Source organism: Coregonus lavaretus, assembly GCF_964263955.1.
Source record: "Coregonus lavaretus genome assembly, chromosome: 13".
Classification (NCBI taxonomy): Eukaryota; Metazoa; Chordata; class Actinopteri; order Salmoniformes; family Salmonidae; genus Coregonus; species Coregonus lavaretus.
The window spans coordinates 43,360,536-43,378,334 of NC_140000.1; the positions used below are offsets into that span (position 1 = coordinate 43,360,536).

Genomic DNA, 17,799 nt, shown 5'->3' on the forward strand with positions numbered 1-17,799 from the left:
TAGACTATTACCCAACAATTACGATTCCACCAATCAACTCCAAACCGCCAAATAGTTCAGAGTTCCCAAAGAATGTGCATCATTCTGCCCACCACACCCACTCTCCCCTCCCTCCCCCAAGATTTGTTCAATTTGTGTGATTTTTTTATGTGATGTCTTTTCAGAACCCATTCTTCATAGAACCCTAGAGACTGTTTGTCACAGTCGTCTCGTCCCCCCCCCCCCCCCCTCTCTCTCTCTCTCTCTCTCGTCTGCTTCATGTCCCAGAATAGGACAGCAAGAGAGAAGGAGGGGAGAGAGAGAGAGGGGGCATCCAATCAGACACACAATACAGGCCTAATGAGTTCAAATCGTTTTAATGCAAATTGGACAGATTTACATTCTCTAGAAGAGAGAGGAAGAGTGGGAGGATACTAGTACAACCAGTTATTTATGTGTAGGAGAGATAGAGAGAGAGATGGGCAGAGAGAGAAAGAAAGAGAGACTGCGGAAGATGAAGAGGGAGGGAGAGAGCTTCAAACCACCCCACCTCATCTCAATGCTCAAGTCATCAACAGCCATCCCCATTGGCGCACAACAACCTGCCAATCAAAAACTGATTGATTCTGATTGGAGCTGTCCTATTGGGATGGGGTTGGGTGTGGTCGTCATGGCGCTAGCTGTGCTCGTTGGCTGTTGTTCCTTAGCAACCTGAACACTGTTGTCTGCTTGTTTAGTTCTCTGTACAATCTCTGTTTTGGGTTATAACAACGACGTGTCCAACCCTTTTGTCTTGTTTTTGTTTTTTTCTTGTCTCCTCTTCCTCCTTCCGTTCCTTCTCTCCCTCTATGCCATTGTCCCCTCCCTCCTCCCGGCCTCCCTCCCACCATCCCTCCCTCCCTCCCACCATCCCTCCCTCCCTCCCTCCATCCCTCCCACCATCTCTCCATCCCTCCCTCCCTCCCACCATCTCTCCATCCATCCCTCCCTCCCACCATCTCTCCCTCCCTCCATCCCTCCCACCATATCTCCCTCCCTCCCTCCCACCATCTCTCCATCCCTCCTCCCTCCCTCCCTCCCACCATCTCTCCATCCCACACTCCATTTCTCCATTCCTCCCTCCCTCCCTCCCACCATCCCTCCCTCCATCTCTCCATCCCTCCCTCCCTCCCTCCCTCCATCCCTCCCTCCCTCCCTCCCTCCCTCCCTCCCTCCCTCCATCCATCTCTCCCTCCATCTCTCCATCCCTCCCTCCCTCCCTCCCACCATCTCTCCCTCCATCTCTCCCTCCCTCCCTCCCACCATCCCTCCCTCCCTCCCTCCCACCATCTCTCCCTCCATCGCTCCATCCCTCCCACCATCACTCCATCCCTCCCTCCCTCCCTCCCACCATCACTCCATCCCTCCCTCCCTCCCTCCCTCCCTCCCTCCCACCATCTCTCCCTCCCTCCATCCCTCCCTCCCTCCCTCCCTCCCACCATCTCTCCCTCCATCTCTCCATCCCTCCCTCCCTCCCTCCCTCCCACCATCTCTCCATCCCTCCCTCCCACCATCCCTCCCTCCCTCCCTCCCACCATCTCCATCCCTCCCTCCCTCCCACCATCCCTCCCTCCCCCCACCATCTCTCCATCCCTCCCCCTCCCTCCCTCCCACCATCCCTCCCTCCCTCCCTCCCTCCCTCCCTCCCCCCCACCATCTCTCCATCCCTCCCCCTCCCTCCCTCCCTCCCTCCCTCCCTCCCTCCCCCTCCCTCCCTCCCTCCCACCATCTCTCCATCCCTCCCTCCCTCCCTCCCCACTCCCTCCCACCATCTCTCTCTCCCTCCCTCCCACCATCTCTCCCTCCCTTCCACCATCTCTCCATCCCTCCCTCCCACCATCTCTCCCTCCCTCCCTCCCTCCCTCCATCTCTCCCTCCCTCCCTCCCTCCCTCCCTCCCACCATCTCTCCCTCCCTCCCTCCCACCCTCCCTCCCTCCCTCCCACCATCTCTCCCTCCCTCCCTCCCACCATCTCTCCCTCCCTCCTTCCTTCCCTCCCTCCCTCCCTCCCTCCCCTCCCTCCCTCCCTACAGGATGTGCGTTTGTCACGTTTTCTACCAGGGCTATGGCACAGAATGCAATCAAAGCCATGCACCAGTCTCAGACTATGGAGGTACTGTACCCTCGCCCTTTCTCTTCAATTTCCTCTCTCCATCGCTCTCTCTCTCCACCTCTCTCTCTCTCTCTCTCCATTTCTCTCTCTCTCCCATATCTCTCTCCATCTTTCACACTTTCTCTCTCTCTCCATCTCTCTATCTCTGTGTGATAGAATCAGTTGGATGCTGTCACATGCTCATCATCCTTTGGCCAAATATGTCAAAGTAGGACAAAGAAGAAAAGTCACTTTCAAAACTCTCTGTCACAGCAGTCATTCTTCTCAGAAAAAGAAACAACATAAAAACTGTGGAGATAAAAGTGTCAAAACAGACAAGGTAACCTAAGCAAGGACCCCAGATCACACTGACCAGGCTGACTGGCTCTGTTAAGGATGTCACACAGCAAAAGAGATGAGACGGGCAGCATTATAGACACCCACATTTAGACAGGACCCCCATCAGTGACCCTATGACCTCCCCATTGCCATGGCTATGGCCAATGGGAGTGTGTCTGTGTGGGTTGTGATGTCCTTGTCAGTTTGTAGGGTTTTTGACAGTAGGAGATGACAGGGATGTGATTGCAGGAGAATTACAGGGCCTTGGTCAGACGTGTGTGCGTGTGTGTGTGTGTGTGCGTGTGTGATCTGGTAATGACACAGTGTATTAAAGACAGAGATTGACAGTCACCTTAGTGGCCCTCTCATTATAGATGATGATGATGATAGTCATCCATATTGATATGCTCTGACCCTGACAGGAAAAGGGCTGTCTGTGGTGTCTCAGTATGTACACACAATCTTCAAGTGTGTGTGTGTGCATGTGTACGTGCTTGTATACATGTCAATGATGTCTGTGTGGTGCGGTGTGTGTAGGACTTTGTGTTGCAGTTTGAGTGCGTTTACCCCCCATATTGCTCTTAATCAGTAATCTCTATTTATACTATAATAACCTTCTGTGCAATGGCCCAGTTAACTTTCCCAATGTCCTCTGCTTTTTAACACACACATAAAGCCCTAAACAGGAGGCAGAGTTTACAGTGGACAATGACAATGGAAAAAAGCTTAATTTCCATGTGAAAAACATGCTGCTGACTAGCTCTGGGCAGGACCCAAATTGCTGCCTTTTTGTAATGTGCCCCAGTTTGCAATTTAAAAGTAATTACTTTGGGTCCAAATGAGGATTGGTAAATAGAGTTTGGTTATTGTCTTGGCTCTATCGTCCCCCACTGTTTTAGATTGGTAAATAGAGTTTGGTTATTGTCTTGGCTCTATCGTCCCCCACTGTTTTAGATTGGTAAATAGAGTTTGGTTATTGTCTTGGCTCTATCGTCCCCCACTGTTTTAGATTGGTAAATAGAGTTTGGTTATTGTCTTGGCTCTATCGTCCCCCACTGTTTTAGATTGTGTGTGCCTGTGTGTCGGTGTGTGTGTGCATTTGTATGTATGTGTGTGTGTGACTTTGCCTTTAACTAATGGCCTTGTCACTGTCGTATCCATTCTCATTATACTCTGGCATTCAGGACACACACACACACACACACACACACACACACGTACTTTATAAATGTCAGGGCATTATGAAGGTGGATATGACCAGGACAGGTCCTTTACGAGAAAGCACATTCATTTACACACGCACGCATGCGCACCGAGAGAGGGAGCAGCGGATGTTGACTGTAGGGCAGACTAATGTGGTTGTATTTGTGTTACTCACGGTGTTCTGTAAAGCCTGATGATTTGTGGCTGTGTGTATAATATTCATCCTGCCTATAAAGGCTGATTTGAGTGGTTAGAGGGCTGTTCGCTCTGCTCTGGCTAATATCAGGGCCGGCTCCAGGCATAAGCAACATAACTGACCTAAGCATTGCTTAGGGCCCCCAGCCTCTAGGGGGCCTACGACTCAAAAAAGTCGGGATCTGAAATTACTGTTGAGAGTTAGAATAGTAGAATACACAAGGTGCAATTATGAAATTTGGTTGTGCATCAGTAGTTTTTCTCTTGTTATTTCAGTCACTAACAATCACTGAATTAGCATGTCAGCTAACATTTCTTAGACTGCTAAGTTAGTCTAGCCAACTATCTACACTTGTAGTAATCATGGCCAAATACTGACTAGGCATTTAGGGCAGGTGCACAGGGGCCCTGACCTTCATGGGGCCCCCATTGATTTTGTTAGTCACTTTCACTCAGATATCATCTCGCTTAGGGCCCCTAAAAAGCTAGGGCCGGCCCTGGCTAATATCAGGACTTCTAGAGACAGAAGCTACACACACAACACAGTAACACAGCACAGTAAGTGGAGTGTGAGTGAGGAAACATAGCTGTGTATGTTTGGAGACTGGACAAACACAAGACAGGTTAAGGGGAGACAAATAGGAATGTAGAGATTGACACAGTGAGGGAGGTATAGCAAAGAAATAGCTTTCTCTGTGTCTGCTATTTACCACCAGCCCATTAAAACTAACAAGCTCAAAGTCCTATAGACGGGTTGGTTGTTTAGTAACAAAACTGAATCATGCGCAACTATGGGGCAAAACAGACGGTTGGCTTTTGACTGTTGAAAAAAAGTATTTAGTCAGCCACCAGTTGTGCAAGTTCTCCCACTTAAAAAGATGAGAGAGGCCTGTAATTTTCATCATAGGTACACGTCAACTATGACAGACAAAATGAGAAAAAAAATTCCAGAAAATCACATTGTAGGATTTTTAATGAATTTATTTGCAAATTATGGTGGAAAATAAGTATTTGGTCAATAACAAAAGTTTCTCAATACTTTGTTATATACCCTTTGTTGGCAATGACACACGTCAAACGTTTTCTGTAAGTCTTCACAAGGTTTTCACACACTGTTGCTGGTATTTTGGCCCATTCCTCCATGCAGATCTCCTCTAGAGCAGAGATGTTTTGGGGCTGTCGCTGGGCAACACGGACTTTCAACTCCCTCCAAAGATTTTCTATGGGGTTGAGATCTGGAGACTGGCTAGGCCACTCCAGGACCTTGAAATGCTTCTTACGAAGCCACTCCTTCGTTGCCCGGGCGGTGTGTTTGGGATCATTGTCATGCTGAAAGACCCAGCCACATTTCATATTCAATGCCCTTGCTGATGGAAGGAGGTTTTCACTCAAAATCTCACGATACATGGCCCCATTCATTCTTTCCTTTACACGGATCAGTCATCCTGGTCCCTTTGCAGAAAAACAGCCCCAAAGCATGATGTTTCCACCCCCATGCTTCACAGTAGGTATGGTGTTCTTTGGATGCAACTCAGCATTCTTTGTCCTTCAAACACGACGAGTTGAGTTTATACCAAAAAGTTCTATTTTGGTTTCATCTGACCATATGACATTCTCCCAATCCTCTTCTGGATCATCTAAATGCACTCTAGCAAACTTCAGACGGGCCTGGACATGTACTGGCTTAAGCAGGGGGACACGTCTGGCACTGCAGGATTTGAGTCCCTGGCGGCGTAGTGTGTTACTGAAGGTAGGCTTTGTTACTTTGGTCCCAGCTCTCTGCAGGTCATTCACTAGGTCCCCCCGTGTGGTTCTGGGATTTTTGCTCACCGTTCTTGTGATCATTTTGACCCCACGGGGTGAGATCTTGCGTGGAGCCCCAGATCGAGGGAGATTATCAGTGGTCTTGTATGTCTTCCATTTCCTAACAATTGCTCCCATAGTTGATTTCTTCAAACCAAGCTGCTTACCTATTTCAGATTCAGTCTTCCCAGCCTGGTGCAGGTCTACAATTTTGTTTCTGGTGTCCTTTGACAGCTCTTTGGTCTTGGCCATAGTGGAGTTTGGAGTGTGACTGTTTGAGGTTGTGGACAGGTGTCTTTTATACTGATAACAAGTTCAAACAGGTGCCATTAATACAGGTAACGAGTGGAGGACAGAGGAGCCTCTTAAAGAAGAAGTTACAGGTCTGTGAGAGCCAGAAATCTTGCTTGTTTGTAGGTGACCAAATACTTATTTTCCACCATAATTTGCAAATAAATTCATTAAAAATCCTACAATGTGATTTTCTGGATTTTTTTTTTTTCAATTTGTCTGTCATAGTTGACGTGTACCTATGATGAAAATTACAGGCCTCTCTCATCTTTTTAAGTGGGAGAACTTGCACAATTGGTGGCTGACTAATTACTTTTTTTCCCCACTGTATTTTCATGCTTAAGTTCAAAGTCAGAATACGCATTGAGAGAAAAGTGCATAAAAAGGGCATTATGTTCCATTTAAGCACGCTTCACTTGGGTCAGAATTCCCCCTTAGAGACAAGCCATGATTTAGCCCGAATCACTCGAGTATCAGTCTTTGGAGCTCTAGGGCCCCTGCCCCTCCACCCCCTCCCAGGATCGGCCTCTCATTCTGGGACGTGTTTTCCCGGCCTGCTGGATGTCAGCTGGAGTAATGAGATATTTAGTAGAGAGAGCGAGAGAGCCCCGTCTCCAGGGGGAATACGCTCTAACACAAGAGGCCCCAAACTGACTCTCCTCCGAATGCAATTTTCTCCCTTCTTTATCTCTTGTCTAGCTCGTCAGAATGAAGGGAGGAAATGAGTGCTGGAGAGAGGGAGTAAATATGCCTGAGCTGCCTTCAGCTAAAGAGACATGTTCATCTGCTGATAGATATAGTCAAACCCTCAGAGATTAACACACAGTGAGAGAGACACACACACCCACACAGACACACACACAGACACACACAGGTCCTTTCAGGCCAGCCCTATAGTATGATAGAGTGGTGATATGTACACCATCTGGTTAGGATGGCGATCACAGTATGAGCCAAGCTCCCTGACTGAGTCTGAAAACTCGCCTCCAACTAAATGTTTCAATTAAAAGCTTTTTATTCTCCCGTGGCAAATTGTGTGTCTTTGAGCAGGTTTTGCCCCCAGTTAGGCTTTGATTTCAGCATGAGGAATGTAATGTGGGATATGATAGATTATAATGTCTATGGTTTAGTGTCCTCTGTAGTTAAATCACTGCTGCCATGTCGTTTATGTTACAGCTCACTGTTTAGTGTGTGTGTGTGTGTGTGTGTGTGTGTGTGTGTGTGTGTGTGTGTGTGTGTGTGTGTGTGTGTGTGTGTGTGTGTGTGTGTGTGCGTGTCTGCGCGCGAGTTCTATTTTCTTATCCGAGCTGTCAATATAATATTCAATATTCAGACTCAAACCCAGTACTGTCATCAGCATATTGCAGCTGAACAAACAGAGACCAACACACACACACACAGGGAGAGAGAGCGACACACACACACAGAAACACATGTACCTCATTTACGGACACAACGCTCTGATTCTCTCTCTATAAGCTCTCTAAATCTCTTTCTCTCACCCCTCTCTCGCTCTCTTCTCCCTTTCTCTGTAACCATCTCTGTTCTCTCTCTCTACCTCCGTCTCCCCGTCCCTCTCTATATGGCTCTTTCTTTTTCCCACTCCCTCTCCGTGAGATGATGAAATACTTTTAGAACTCAGGAAATCGCTTTCTGTGGGGGGAAAAAACCATTCTGGACTGTAAGATAACTGGGCCCTTACGGGAAGCTAGTCCCTTCTCCTTAGTTTTGTGTGCTTGTTAATGTCATGTTACGTGTGTGTCTGCGTGCATTGTGCGTATGTTGTGTTAGGGTTAGTTTGTAACCAATTCCTGTAACAAATCAACATTTCGGTATATTTTGAATATACATTTAGGAAATTCCTTGTGCAATCCTGAACCCTGCTTCCCCTTTCTCTCCCACCCTCCCTCCTCCCTCCCTCAGGGCTGCTCGTCTCCCATCGTGGTGAAGTTTGCAGACACGCAGAAGGACAAGGAGCAGCGGCGCCTGCAGCAGCAGCTGGCTCAGCAAATGCAGCAGCTCAACAATGCCACCACCTGGGGGAGTCTGACGGGGCTGGGCGGCCTCACCCCGCAGTATCTGGCTGTAAGAGGACACGCCGCGTCGCCCACCCCTTACTGCAGCCCCGCAGCCAACGCATCCATCACCGCCGCAGTCAGTGCCACCCTCCCCGCCCCCCACTACCCTCCCTGCTGTCGCCAAATTCCGACCCCCCCCTGTCCACACCCCTAGAGAGTCAGACCCCCCCCTCCTTTCCCTTTCGCCCTCTCCTCCCCCTTAAGAGTCCACTCCCCCCCTCCTTCTCCCTCTCTCAGGGGGTGTAGCCATGACAGGGAAATGAGGCCTTTGAATCATAGGGGTCAAGGTTCAATGGGCGGGGCCAATCATTGGTGTGATCCAATAAGAGGTCTTCCCCATGTCTAATATTGTTGTCCTATATGGTCACAGTGGTGATTGATTGACAGATTGGCTTGTGGTGTTCAGAAGCCTCATTCCCCCTCCCTTCTTCAGTACTTTAGAGCATTTCAGAACCCCCCTCTCAACTCATTCTTAGGACCCCCTTCCTCCGGTAGCCTCTTTCAGAACTGACCCTCCACACTTCCTCTTTCACTCTGAAACCTAAAACTTCTGTCCCCAACTTCTCTAAAACAGACCAGTCTACTCTTCCTTGAGTCCCCTTCATCACAACTAGGATCTTTTCTGAAACTGTAAACTTGTAAATAGTTGTACAAAGTTGTAAGCACTACATGTACATAAGCCTTTGAGGGGCATGTTTTTTGACAGTTACTCTCAGTATTCTATTCTGAAATTGTACATGTCTCAGTGACTCAGTGGTTAGATGTCATATAGAGTGCCTTCGGAAAGTATTCAGACCCCTTGACTTTTTCCACATATTTTGTTAAGTTACAGCCTTATTCTAAAATGGATTAAAAATAAAAAATACTCTGCAATCTACACACAATATCCCATAATGACAAAACGAAAACAGGTTTTTTGAATTTTTGTAACCTTATTTACATAAGTATTCAGACCCTTTGTTATGAGACTCGAAAGCTCAGATGCATCCTGTTTCCATTGATCATCCTTGAGATGTTTCTACAACTTGATTGGAGTCCACCTGTGGTAAATTAATTGATTGGGCATGATTTGGAAAGGCACACACCTGTCTATATAAGGTCCCACAGTTGACAGTGCATGTCAGAGCAAAAACCAAGTAATGATGTCGAAGGAATTGTCCGTAGAGCTCCGAGACAGGATTGTGTCGAGGCACAGATCTGGGGAAGGGTACCAAAACATTTCTTCGGTATTGAAGGTCGCCAAGAACACAGTGGCCACCAAGACTCTTCCTAGAGCTGGCCGCCCGGCCAAACTGAGCAATCCGGGGAGAAGGGCCTTTATGGTAGAGTGGCCAGACGGAAGCAACTCCTCAGTAAAAGGCACATGACAGCCCGCTTGGAGTTTGCCAAAAGGCACCTAAATACTCTCAGACCATGAGAAACAAGATTCTCTGGTCTGATGAAACCAAGATTGAACTCTTTGGCCTGAATGCCAAGTGTCACGTCTGGAGGAAACCTGGCACCATCCCTACAGTGAAGCATGGTGGTGGAAGCATCATGCTGTGGGGATGTTTTTCAGCGGCAGTGACTGGGAGACTAGTCAGGATCGAGGCAAAGATGAACGGAGCAAAGTACAGAGAGATCCTTGATGAAAACCTGCTCCAGAGCTCTCAGGACCTCAGACTGGGGCGAAGGTTCACCTTCCAACAGGACAACGACCCTAAGCACACAGCCAAGACAACGCAGGAGTGGCTTCGGGACAAGTCTCTGAATGTCCATGAGTGGCCCAGCCAGAGCCCGAACATCGCTGGAGAGACCTGAAAATAGCTGTGCAGCAAAGCTCCCAATCCAACCTGAGAGAGCTTGAGATGATCTGCAGAGAAGAATGGGAGAAACTCCCCAAATACAGGTGTGCCAAACTTGTAGCGTCATACCGAAGAAGACTCAAGGCTGTAATCGCTGACAAAGGTGCTTCAACAAAGTACTGAGTAAAGGGTCTGAATACTTATGTAAATGTATTTATAAAAACCTGTTTTTGCTTTGTCAGTATGGGGTATTATGTTTAGATTGATGAGGGAAAAAAACAATTTAATCAATTTTAGAATAAGGCTGTAACTTAACAAAATGTGGAAAGTCAGGGGGTCTGAATACTTTTCCCGAATGCACTGTACATTGTTTATATAACCCATAGCCCACATGTAGTAATGACGCCAAGATCATGATGATACTAGCGGCGCTGAGATAGTGAGGGTGATCACTGTTTCTATTTCCAATCCCTCCTCCTCACTCTGTTTCTCTCTCTCTTTTATTATTTTCCTATCTGTCTCTGTCTGTCTGTCTGTCTGTCTGTCTGTCTGTCTGTCTGTCTGTCTGTCTGTCTGTCTGTCTGTCTGTCTGTCTGTCTGTCTGTCTGTCTGTCTGTCTGTCTGTCCTCTCTTTCTTTCTCCCTCAGTTGCTTCAGCAGGCCACCTCCTCCAGTAACCTGGGAGCCTTCAGTGGGATCCAACAGATGGCAGGTGAGTCCAGTAGATGTACACACACACACACACACACACACACACACACACACACACACACACACACACACACACACACACACACACACACACACACTGAGTACTATTTTAGAAACTATGCAGTAGTTTTATAGGATGTCGCTGTTGTTCAGATTTGTTTTGAGTCTGTTATCAATCAGGACAGAAGAGTGTGCTAGGCCTCAAAGGAGGGATGTTTAGTCCGGCAATAAGGCTTCCGAGAAGAGAGAGACGAGATAGGAGCTCTGCTCACTGGTTCCCTCTGCTGGTTTCTTTATCTTTTCCTCTGCATGTTCTCCTACCCACACTCCCAACTGTCTCTCTCCAGCCCCTTTAACCCTCTCCTTTGTTTCTGTATCTCCCCTCCTTCTTTCCTTCAATTCCTTTCACTGAATCCCTCAACCTCTCATCCCACCTACCCCCCCTCTTCCTCCCGTCCTCCTACGCCCTTCCTCTCTCCCACTTGCCGCCTTATTCCCACTCTCTCTCCCTCCCTCTCTCTCTCTTTCTCGCACTCTCCCTCTCCTTGGGTGCTCAGTAAGCTGTCAGCTCCTAATTGTAGACTGTTTAGCTGGCTGACAGAGAGAAGCAGAGGGGGAATATTTATAGCAGCTATCGGCACAGGAGTACTGTAATTGCCAGCACCGCTGAAGGAAAAAATACATAATAATAAGTAGTGAAAAACTCAATGGAGTTGAGGAACTGGTTGTTGCAGGGGAGAAATAATGTATTTCTAAAATAGTAAGCTCATTGGCTCAAGTTTTTTAAATGTGTATTTATGTCTTGCAAAGTAGGTGGGTTGAGCGTTCTGGACTTGGGACACATTTTTAAGAGACAGTAATGTTGGTTGATGTGGTGTAGTTGAGTGAGGATGGGCTCTGAGGATCTTTTACCTCAGCAAATGGCCGTTAGAACTCTCTCTCATACACACACAGCTACAGGAACGCTCAGGGACTTGGAACTGTTGGAACTGGAAGCCAAATCGCGGCTGCATTCCGGAATCCTTTTGGCCATCTGTCGCTGGGCAACCGTACATGATTGGCAGGAGATATGAGACAGCTCAGTGACATCTGTTCCCAGTCTGAGGAGTCGGAGAGCTGTGAGAGGCTCAATTACTCCAATGAGCATTCAATTAGAGCCAGCTAGCTAGCTAGCGCTAACGATAGAACCCCAGCCCAGCTCAGCCCAGGCGGCATACAGAGCCTCTATACAGACATAGAGCTATATAGCCCAGAGCACACAGCACAGCACAGCCTCCCAGCTTTATAGCCCCAGTACTGGAGCTCCTGGTGTGTGCAACGCTGTCTCTGTGTCTCTCTTCCTCTTTCTGATAAATGTTGTAGTTTCAGGACAGGTGCTCGCTGCTGTTTGACATTCCAGATGAAGTGTAGCCATTGTACATGAATAGCTTCCTTAGATCTGTCTTTATGAACAGGTACTGTAGAGAGGTTTGATATTATAGATGGCAGCTGAGAATAGAGCGATTCGGTCCATATTAAAGTGATGGTACGCTGGTAGCGTTGATGATTGTTCTGCTCTCTAGTACCCCCATAGCTGTGTCTTAGTCATCCTCCAGGGCCCTAAAACTCAACTCTAGACCTCGAAGCCAGTTCCATTGCCTTTTTTCAATTGTTGCCCTCTAATCAGGGACTGATTGGGTGCAATTAACTTTGAGGTAGAACAGAAAACCAGCAGGCTCTGGACCTCGTAGGGTAAGAGTTGAATACCCCTGCTCTAGGGAATAGTGCTATAATCCTCCCTGTTTTGCTTGATTAAGTGGCATTAGGCCCCATCTGTGTGTGTGCGTGGGTGTCTGACTGAGTGAGTGTATAGAGTGCAGGGTCAGATCAGTGTCTCTCCACTCAGCCAAGCCTGATTGAGTCATCTGCTCCACTCTAAACCCACAAAGTGACAAAGCCACTCAACAGTGCTTCCCTCTATCCCAGAGTGGAAAAATATAGTGTTATACAATACCATAGGGAATACTTACAGCACAACACATACTGTGGCTTTCACCATGGTTTATCAGAGTGTTCGTGTGAAACAATGGTCAGACAGAAGAAGATGAGCTCTTCTAGGGTCTGTCTGGTTCCTCTTAAAGTTTCTTTCTCCTTTACCACTGAAGCACTCTGTGACCATTTTTCTTTAAAGGGCTATGCTAATAAGATTATAAATTGTCTTATAGAGTTGTGTTTTACAAGAATGATGTTGTTTATCAGGATGACTGGTTGGAACAAGTTTTCACAATATGCTACTAAATATATTCATAATCTCAAGGTTATGAAGGGAAGAACAGAACTGTATTTTCTTGGAAATAGAGATTATTTTCCCCAGCCTGCTCTTTTGAGGTTAAACACATATATATGAGTAGGCAATAGCAGACAGCTGGTGGATGCACACGTGTTGTTTATCGCATGAGAATTCTGCCCTGTGACTGCATCCTACACACACCTCCTGTCAAGACCGGTCGTCACGGCAACCACAGAAACAGAACATTCTGATCAGGCTGTTCCGGAAGAAGAGAAGACAGAATATTTCAACGCTTGTTCTTTCACGCTGTCAGACGGGCCAATCGGGACACGAGCACCTCACTAACCAATCATACTTGCACCTTCTCTTTATTGGTCATGCTGGGTTTAGCCATCTGGTCCAATGATAACTGTTCAGTGAAAACATAATTACCCTAACCCCCTTAAACCATTCACCCAGGTGCCAAGCTCAGATTTTTCTTCATTGTGTCTCGTTCATGTGATGTGATGTTGTGTGTGTGTGTATATTCATGGTACTGTATATACATTCAGACTGTATATACGACACATACCTCGCATTTGACAAGGTGTCCGCCCCTCTTTCCTGGATCCATAAGAGTGTTATATAAACGGTCGTAGGTCTCTCTGTGAGTTGCTCGTTGGAGCTCCATTGCTCTGTTCTACAGAGTGATTGTCTTCTTTATGGATCCTTGTCTAGCTGTCTCTCAATACGCCAAACAGCACTTCAGCATATGTCCAATCTACCATGCCATATTTCTCTATTCACACACACACACACACACGAATGCATACATACACACGCACTGCTCACACACACGCTTTCTCTCTCTCACACACACTCACACGCTGCAGTCACACCACAGTGCAGGGTGTGAGGTTGAGTAACCCTGGAGGTGTCTAATGGTCGTTACTTTAACATCAGTCAGAGGCTGGCATGGCCTCATTAATTATGCTTAAGTAATGGCCCATATGCTAATGCCATGTAGCTAATGAGTAAACCAGGCTACAGTTAGCCTACATACTAGACTAGAGTTGCATACTGTACATTAATGACTGCCTCCAGAAACCTCACGGCAGAGAGAACAAAGCTCTATGTTAATGTATAGTCCAAATGTATACCTTGTTATACTACACGTTGTTATCTGTAAAAGACAACAATAGAATCAAAGAGGAAGCTAGACAAAGTAGGGTAGATGACGCCTTGAGATGTTCCACAGGTCTTTATGGAACAGCTTGGACAGTTGGGTGCCAGTGCCGGCTCTCTTCCCACTTGCAGGAGTTTAAGTCCAGCCTGTCTGTGTGTTAGTGGTCCACAGTTGTCAGGATCACCTCTGTTTTGGATTGGTAATATCTTGACATGCACACCTCCCCTGAATAGCGGACAAAGATTAGCATTGATAAGTACGATAGTAATGTATTTATATAGCACTTTTCACCTCAACCACCATCCACGAGTAGCACCCAGCTTGTCAACCAGAGTAGAAGACTCTCTTCTCCTTCGGCGTCCACACGGTTAGCACACGGTTCCGGTGCGGTCCAGACGTGGTCCCCAGGTTTGACAACACCCTCTTTGGCTCCTCTCCTCCAGGTATGAGTGCTCTGCAGTTGCAGAACCTGGCCGCTTTAGCAGCAGCGGCGGCGGCGGCCCAAAACTCAGCCAGCCCCAACGCAAACCCCCTGTCCTCCAACGCAGCCTCCCTCGGAGCGCTGGCCAGCCCAGGTAACGCCGCTTCAGAGGGGGGTCAAACGCGGGGACACCTGCCCGCCTGTCCTACCATCACCATCATTTTCATTGTCGTCAGCAATACCATCATCTTCATCATCATTGCTGATGATCAAGCCATCTTCATCGTCACCGTCATTATCTTCGTCGTAGTCATTGCCGTCGACACCCACAAGATATCACTCTATGGTGTGTGTCCGCCATCTCTTGTTCATGCATGGTGTTGTTGTTACCATGGAGACCCCATGCCGTGTTCGTCCCGGCCTGCGTGTCTGTGTCTGACAGCACTTCACCTCCTCATCGTGTCATGTGACGTGTACACCCTACGGCCATATCATTCCGTGTTCCACGCGTTGTGTGTAAAACGTACTATAGCTCAATGTCGTCTGTGTTCGGTTTCTGCACTGAGAGTTGTCTGTGTGTGTGTGTGGTTGTTTGTGTGGGTTGGTTGTGCCTTTAAAGTGATTCTCGTTTGTTCGCTTCACAAGCCCTCTGAGACACGGGAACTTTAAGTGCAGTGGAGTTGTTTCCGGGGGAGGGATGGTTGTTGGCATCCTTATGTGTCGTGTGTGTGATGTGCCTCTGGACATGGCCAGGGTCTGGAGACTAGAGACAGACAGACAGACAGCAGCAGTCAGGAGTTCTCTGGAGGAGATGGGTAACTGAGCTGGGTTCATCAATGTCACATTGAGAAACTCTTCTCTTCCTCTTCTTCACTCTCCTGCTTTCTCTCTGCTTTTCTCTTATTCTGCTCTCTCACACACTCTCACACGCTCTCTCACGCTCTCTCTCTCTCTCTCTCGCTCTCTCACGCTCTCTCTCTCTCACGCTCTCTCTCTCTCTCTCTGTTTCTTTACCCTCCTGTCTACTCCAGTCTTTCTCCATTATGTTTAGACTTCTCCTGCTTGCCCTCCCTCTCTCTTTTTCACTCCATTTGTCCTCTCTCGCTCTCTCTTCAACATCTCTCTTGTCCTCAGCCTTGCTCCTCCAGTTCCCTGGTTGCTGTCTTTTCTGGAGCAGCCTCGTAACAGAGCGTGAATAAGAGCTTTGTTTAGTTTCTCTCCCTCTCTCTCGTGAACCCATCACCCTTCGTCTGTCCTGCTCCCTGCTTTCACCCAGCTGCTTAGCATAGGTTTGAATGCTCATTTCTCTCTCTCTCTCTCGCTCTCGCTCTCGTTCTGTGAATATCAGAGCTACATTAATAGTGCATGCTCAGACTCTGCTCAGTGCCAATGAAAGGCGACACACTCTCCGTCAATGACATTTTGACTGAATGTTAGTTTCAATTTGATACCATCGAGAGACTGCCACGCTTTTCATTATCACATAGTATATTTTAAGATATCCTCTCTTTCTGATGCAGTGTACGCATGACTTAGAGGGGTGTGTGGACATTTGTCTATTGGACAATCAAATAAACCACTGTCTGTAAAGGACAATTGTTATTCACCCTCATTGCACTTAGGGACCATGCAGAAGTTAGGCATGTTCTTGTCACTCATGATCTGTTCTTGTGTTTGATTATTTTGTATTTGTGTGTGTCACAATCGTGTCTGTGTGTGTCTGTGTCTCTGTTCTAGGGCTAAATTAACCTTGTAAAAAGAAATAAAAAATCTACAATATGCCGAGATATATCTCTGTCATACCTAGGGATTCTAAACAGGAATCTAGCGAAGGGTCTAGTTTAGCCTAGTTGTGTCACGATTCAGACAGACGACCAGAGGACCACAATTGCGACACACCAGAAAGTTTATTAAACTTAAGGGAAAAGGGAAGTAGGGAGTGAATGAAGGCTCCAGGGGTAACAGGGGTCCCGTCCAATGTGCTGGGTCTGTGCCCCCCCCAGTGGCAGCGATGCGTCCTATGAAGCCGGTGGTGGGTGGTCCAGAAGTCCTGGGGGGGGGAGACACAGACACAACAGGGCGGAATGAAACAAGGCAGCAGTACAGTTCAAGGGGAATCCAAAATACGTAGTAGCAAGGCAGAAGGCTGGTCAGAGTTACCGGGATCGAAGAGTAGTCAGGAGTCGTAATGGCAGAAAGCAGGTCTGGTTTTCCTGGGGCAGAAGAGTATCCAAGAATCAGGCAGGTCCGGGGTCACAAAACAAGGGTGAGCCAGAAGCGCGAGCAAACAGGTTCCGGGTGTGAGCTTTGCAGACGATCTGACAAAGGAGAGCTGAAAGACAGGACTTTAAATACTGGGAGAGGTTAGTGGGTAATGCAGCGCAGCTGGCAGAGTAATTAGAGCCGAGCAGAGCAGGGACAGGTGGAGCTAGTTAGGCTGAGTAGAGAGAGAGTGGTGAGCAGAGTGGAAGATAGTGGAAACAAATACGGTGGTAACCCGGTGGAGTGAGAGGGCTCATGACAGAACCCCCCCCCCAAGGGACGGCCCCAGAAGTCCCAAGAGCAACACCACGCCGGGCGGGAGGAGGGGAGCCGGAGGAGGGCTAGAACTCCTCCGAACGGTCCGAGTGAACGTCCTCATCCTCGGAGGAAGCCGGAGGGCCGTGGTCGGGAGATGGGACAGGTCCCGAGACAGGATCAGGCACAGGACAGGAAGCCGAGCGGGCAGGACGGTTAGGGACCCCTCTGGGGCGGCCCCTACGGATTGCAGGTTGATCAGGATGCCGTTGGTGGAAAGCGGTGATGAGAGTCCTATCCACAATCCGACTAGCTGGCACCCAGGTCCTTTCCTCAGGTCCATAGCCCTCCCAGTCAATGAGGTACTGGAGACCCCTACCCCTCCGTCTGGACCGAAGCAGGCGGCGGACGGTGTAAACCAGACCACCATCGACGAGCCGTGGAGGAGGAGGACCAGGCGCCGCAGGGACCAGCGGACTCTCATGGATGGGCTTAATCTTAGACACATGGAAAGTGGGGTGCACCCTCAGGGAATTAGGCAGTTGGAGCCGGACAGCAGTTGGGCTAATCACTCTTATGATAGGGAATGGGCCAATGAACCGAGGTGCCAGCTTCTGCGACTCCACCCTGAGTGGCAGGTTCTTCGATGACAACCACACCCTTTGACCAACATGGTAGGTGGGAGCAGGAATTCTCCGACGGTTGGCCCCGGTAGTGTAGCTGGCAACGGATCTGAGGAGTGTGGCTCGGGCTTGTGACCAGGTGCGGCGACATCGACGGGCAAAAGCAAGTGCAGATGGGCAAGTAACCTCCTCTTCCTGGCTGGCAAATAGAGGAGGCTGGTATCCAAAAACACATTGGAAAGGGGACATACCGATGGCAGAGCAGGTCAGAGAATTGTGTGCGTACTCCAC

At 48.3% G+C, this 17,799-nt stretch overlaps 1 protein-coding gene across 1 annotated transcript in view; it reads left to right on the forward strand.

Annotated features, from left to right (window-relative positions):
• The window catches only part of LOC311140312 (CUGBP Elav-like family member 2), a 102,632-nt gene that overhangs the window by 73,207 nt on the left and 11,626 nt on the right, over positions 1–17,799 (forward strand). Inside the window, exons 6-8 of the mRNA XM_084175318.1 lie at positions 2,052–2,131; positions 7,865–8,095; positions 10,451–10,514. Coding sequence (XP_084031444.1) covers positions 2,052–2,131; positions 7,865–8,095; positions 10,451–10,514 — 375 coding nt within the window. The remainder of the gene's footprint in view (positions 1–2,051; positions 2,132–7,864; positions 8,096–10,450; positions 10,515–17,799) is intronic.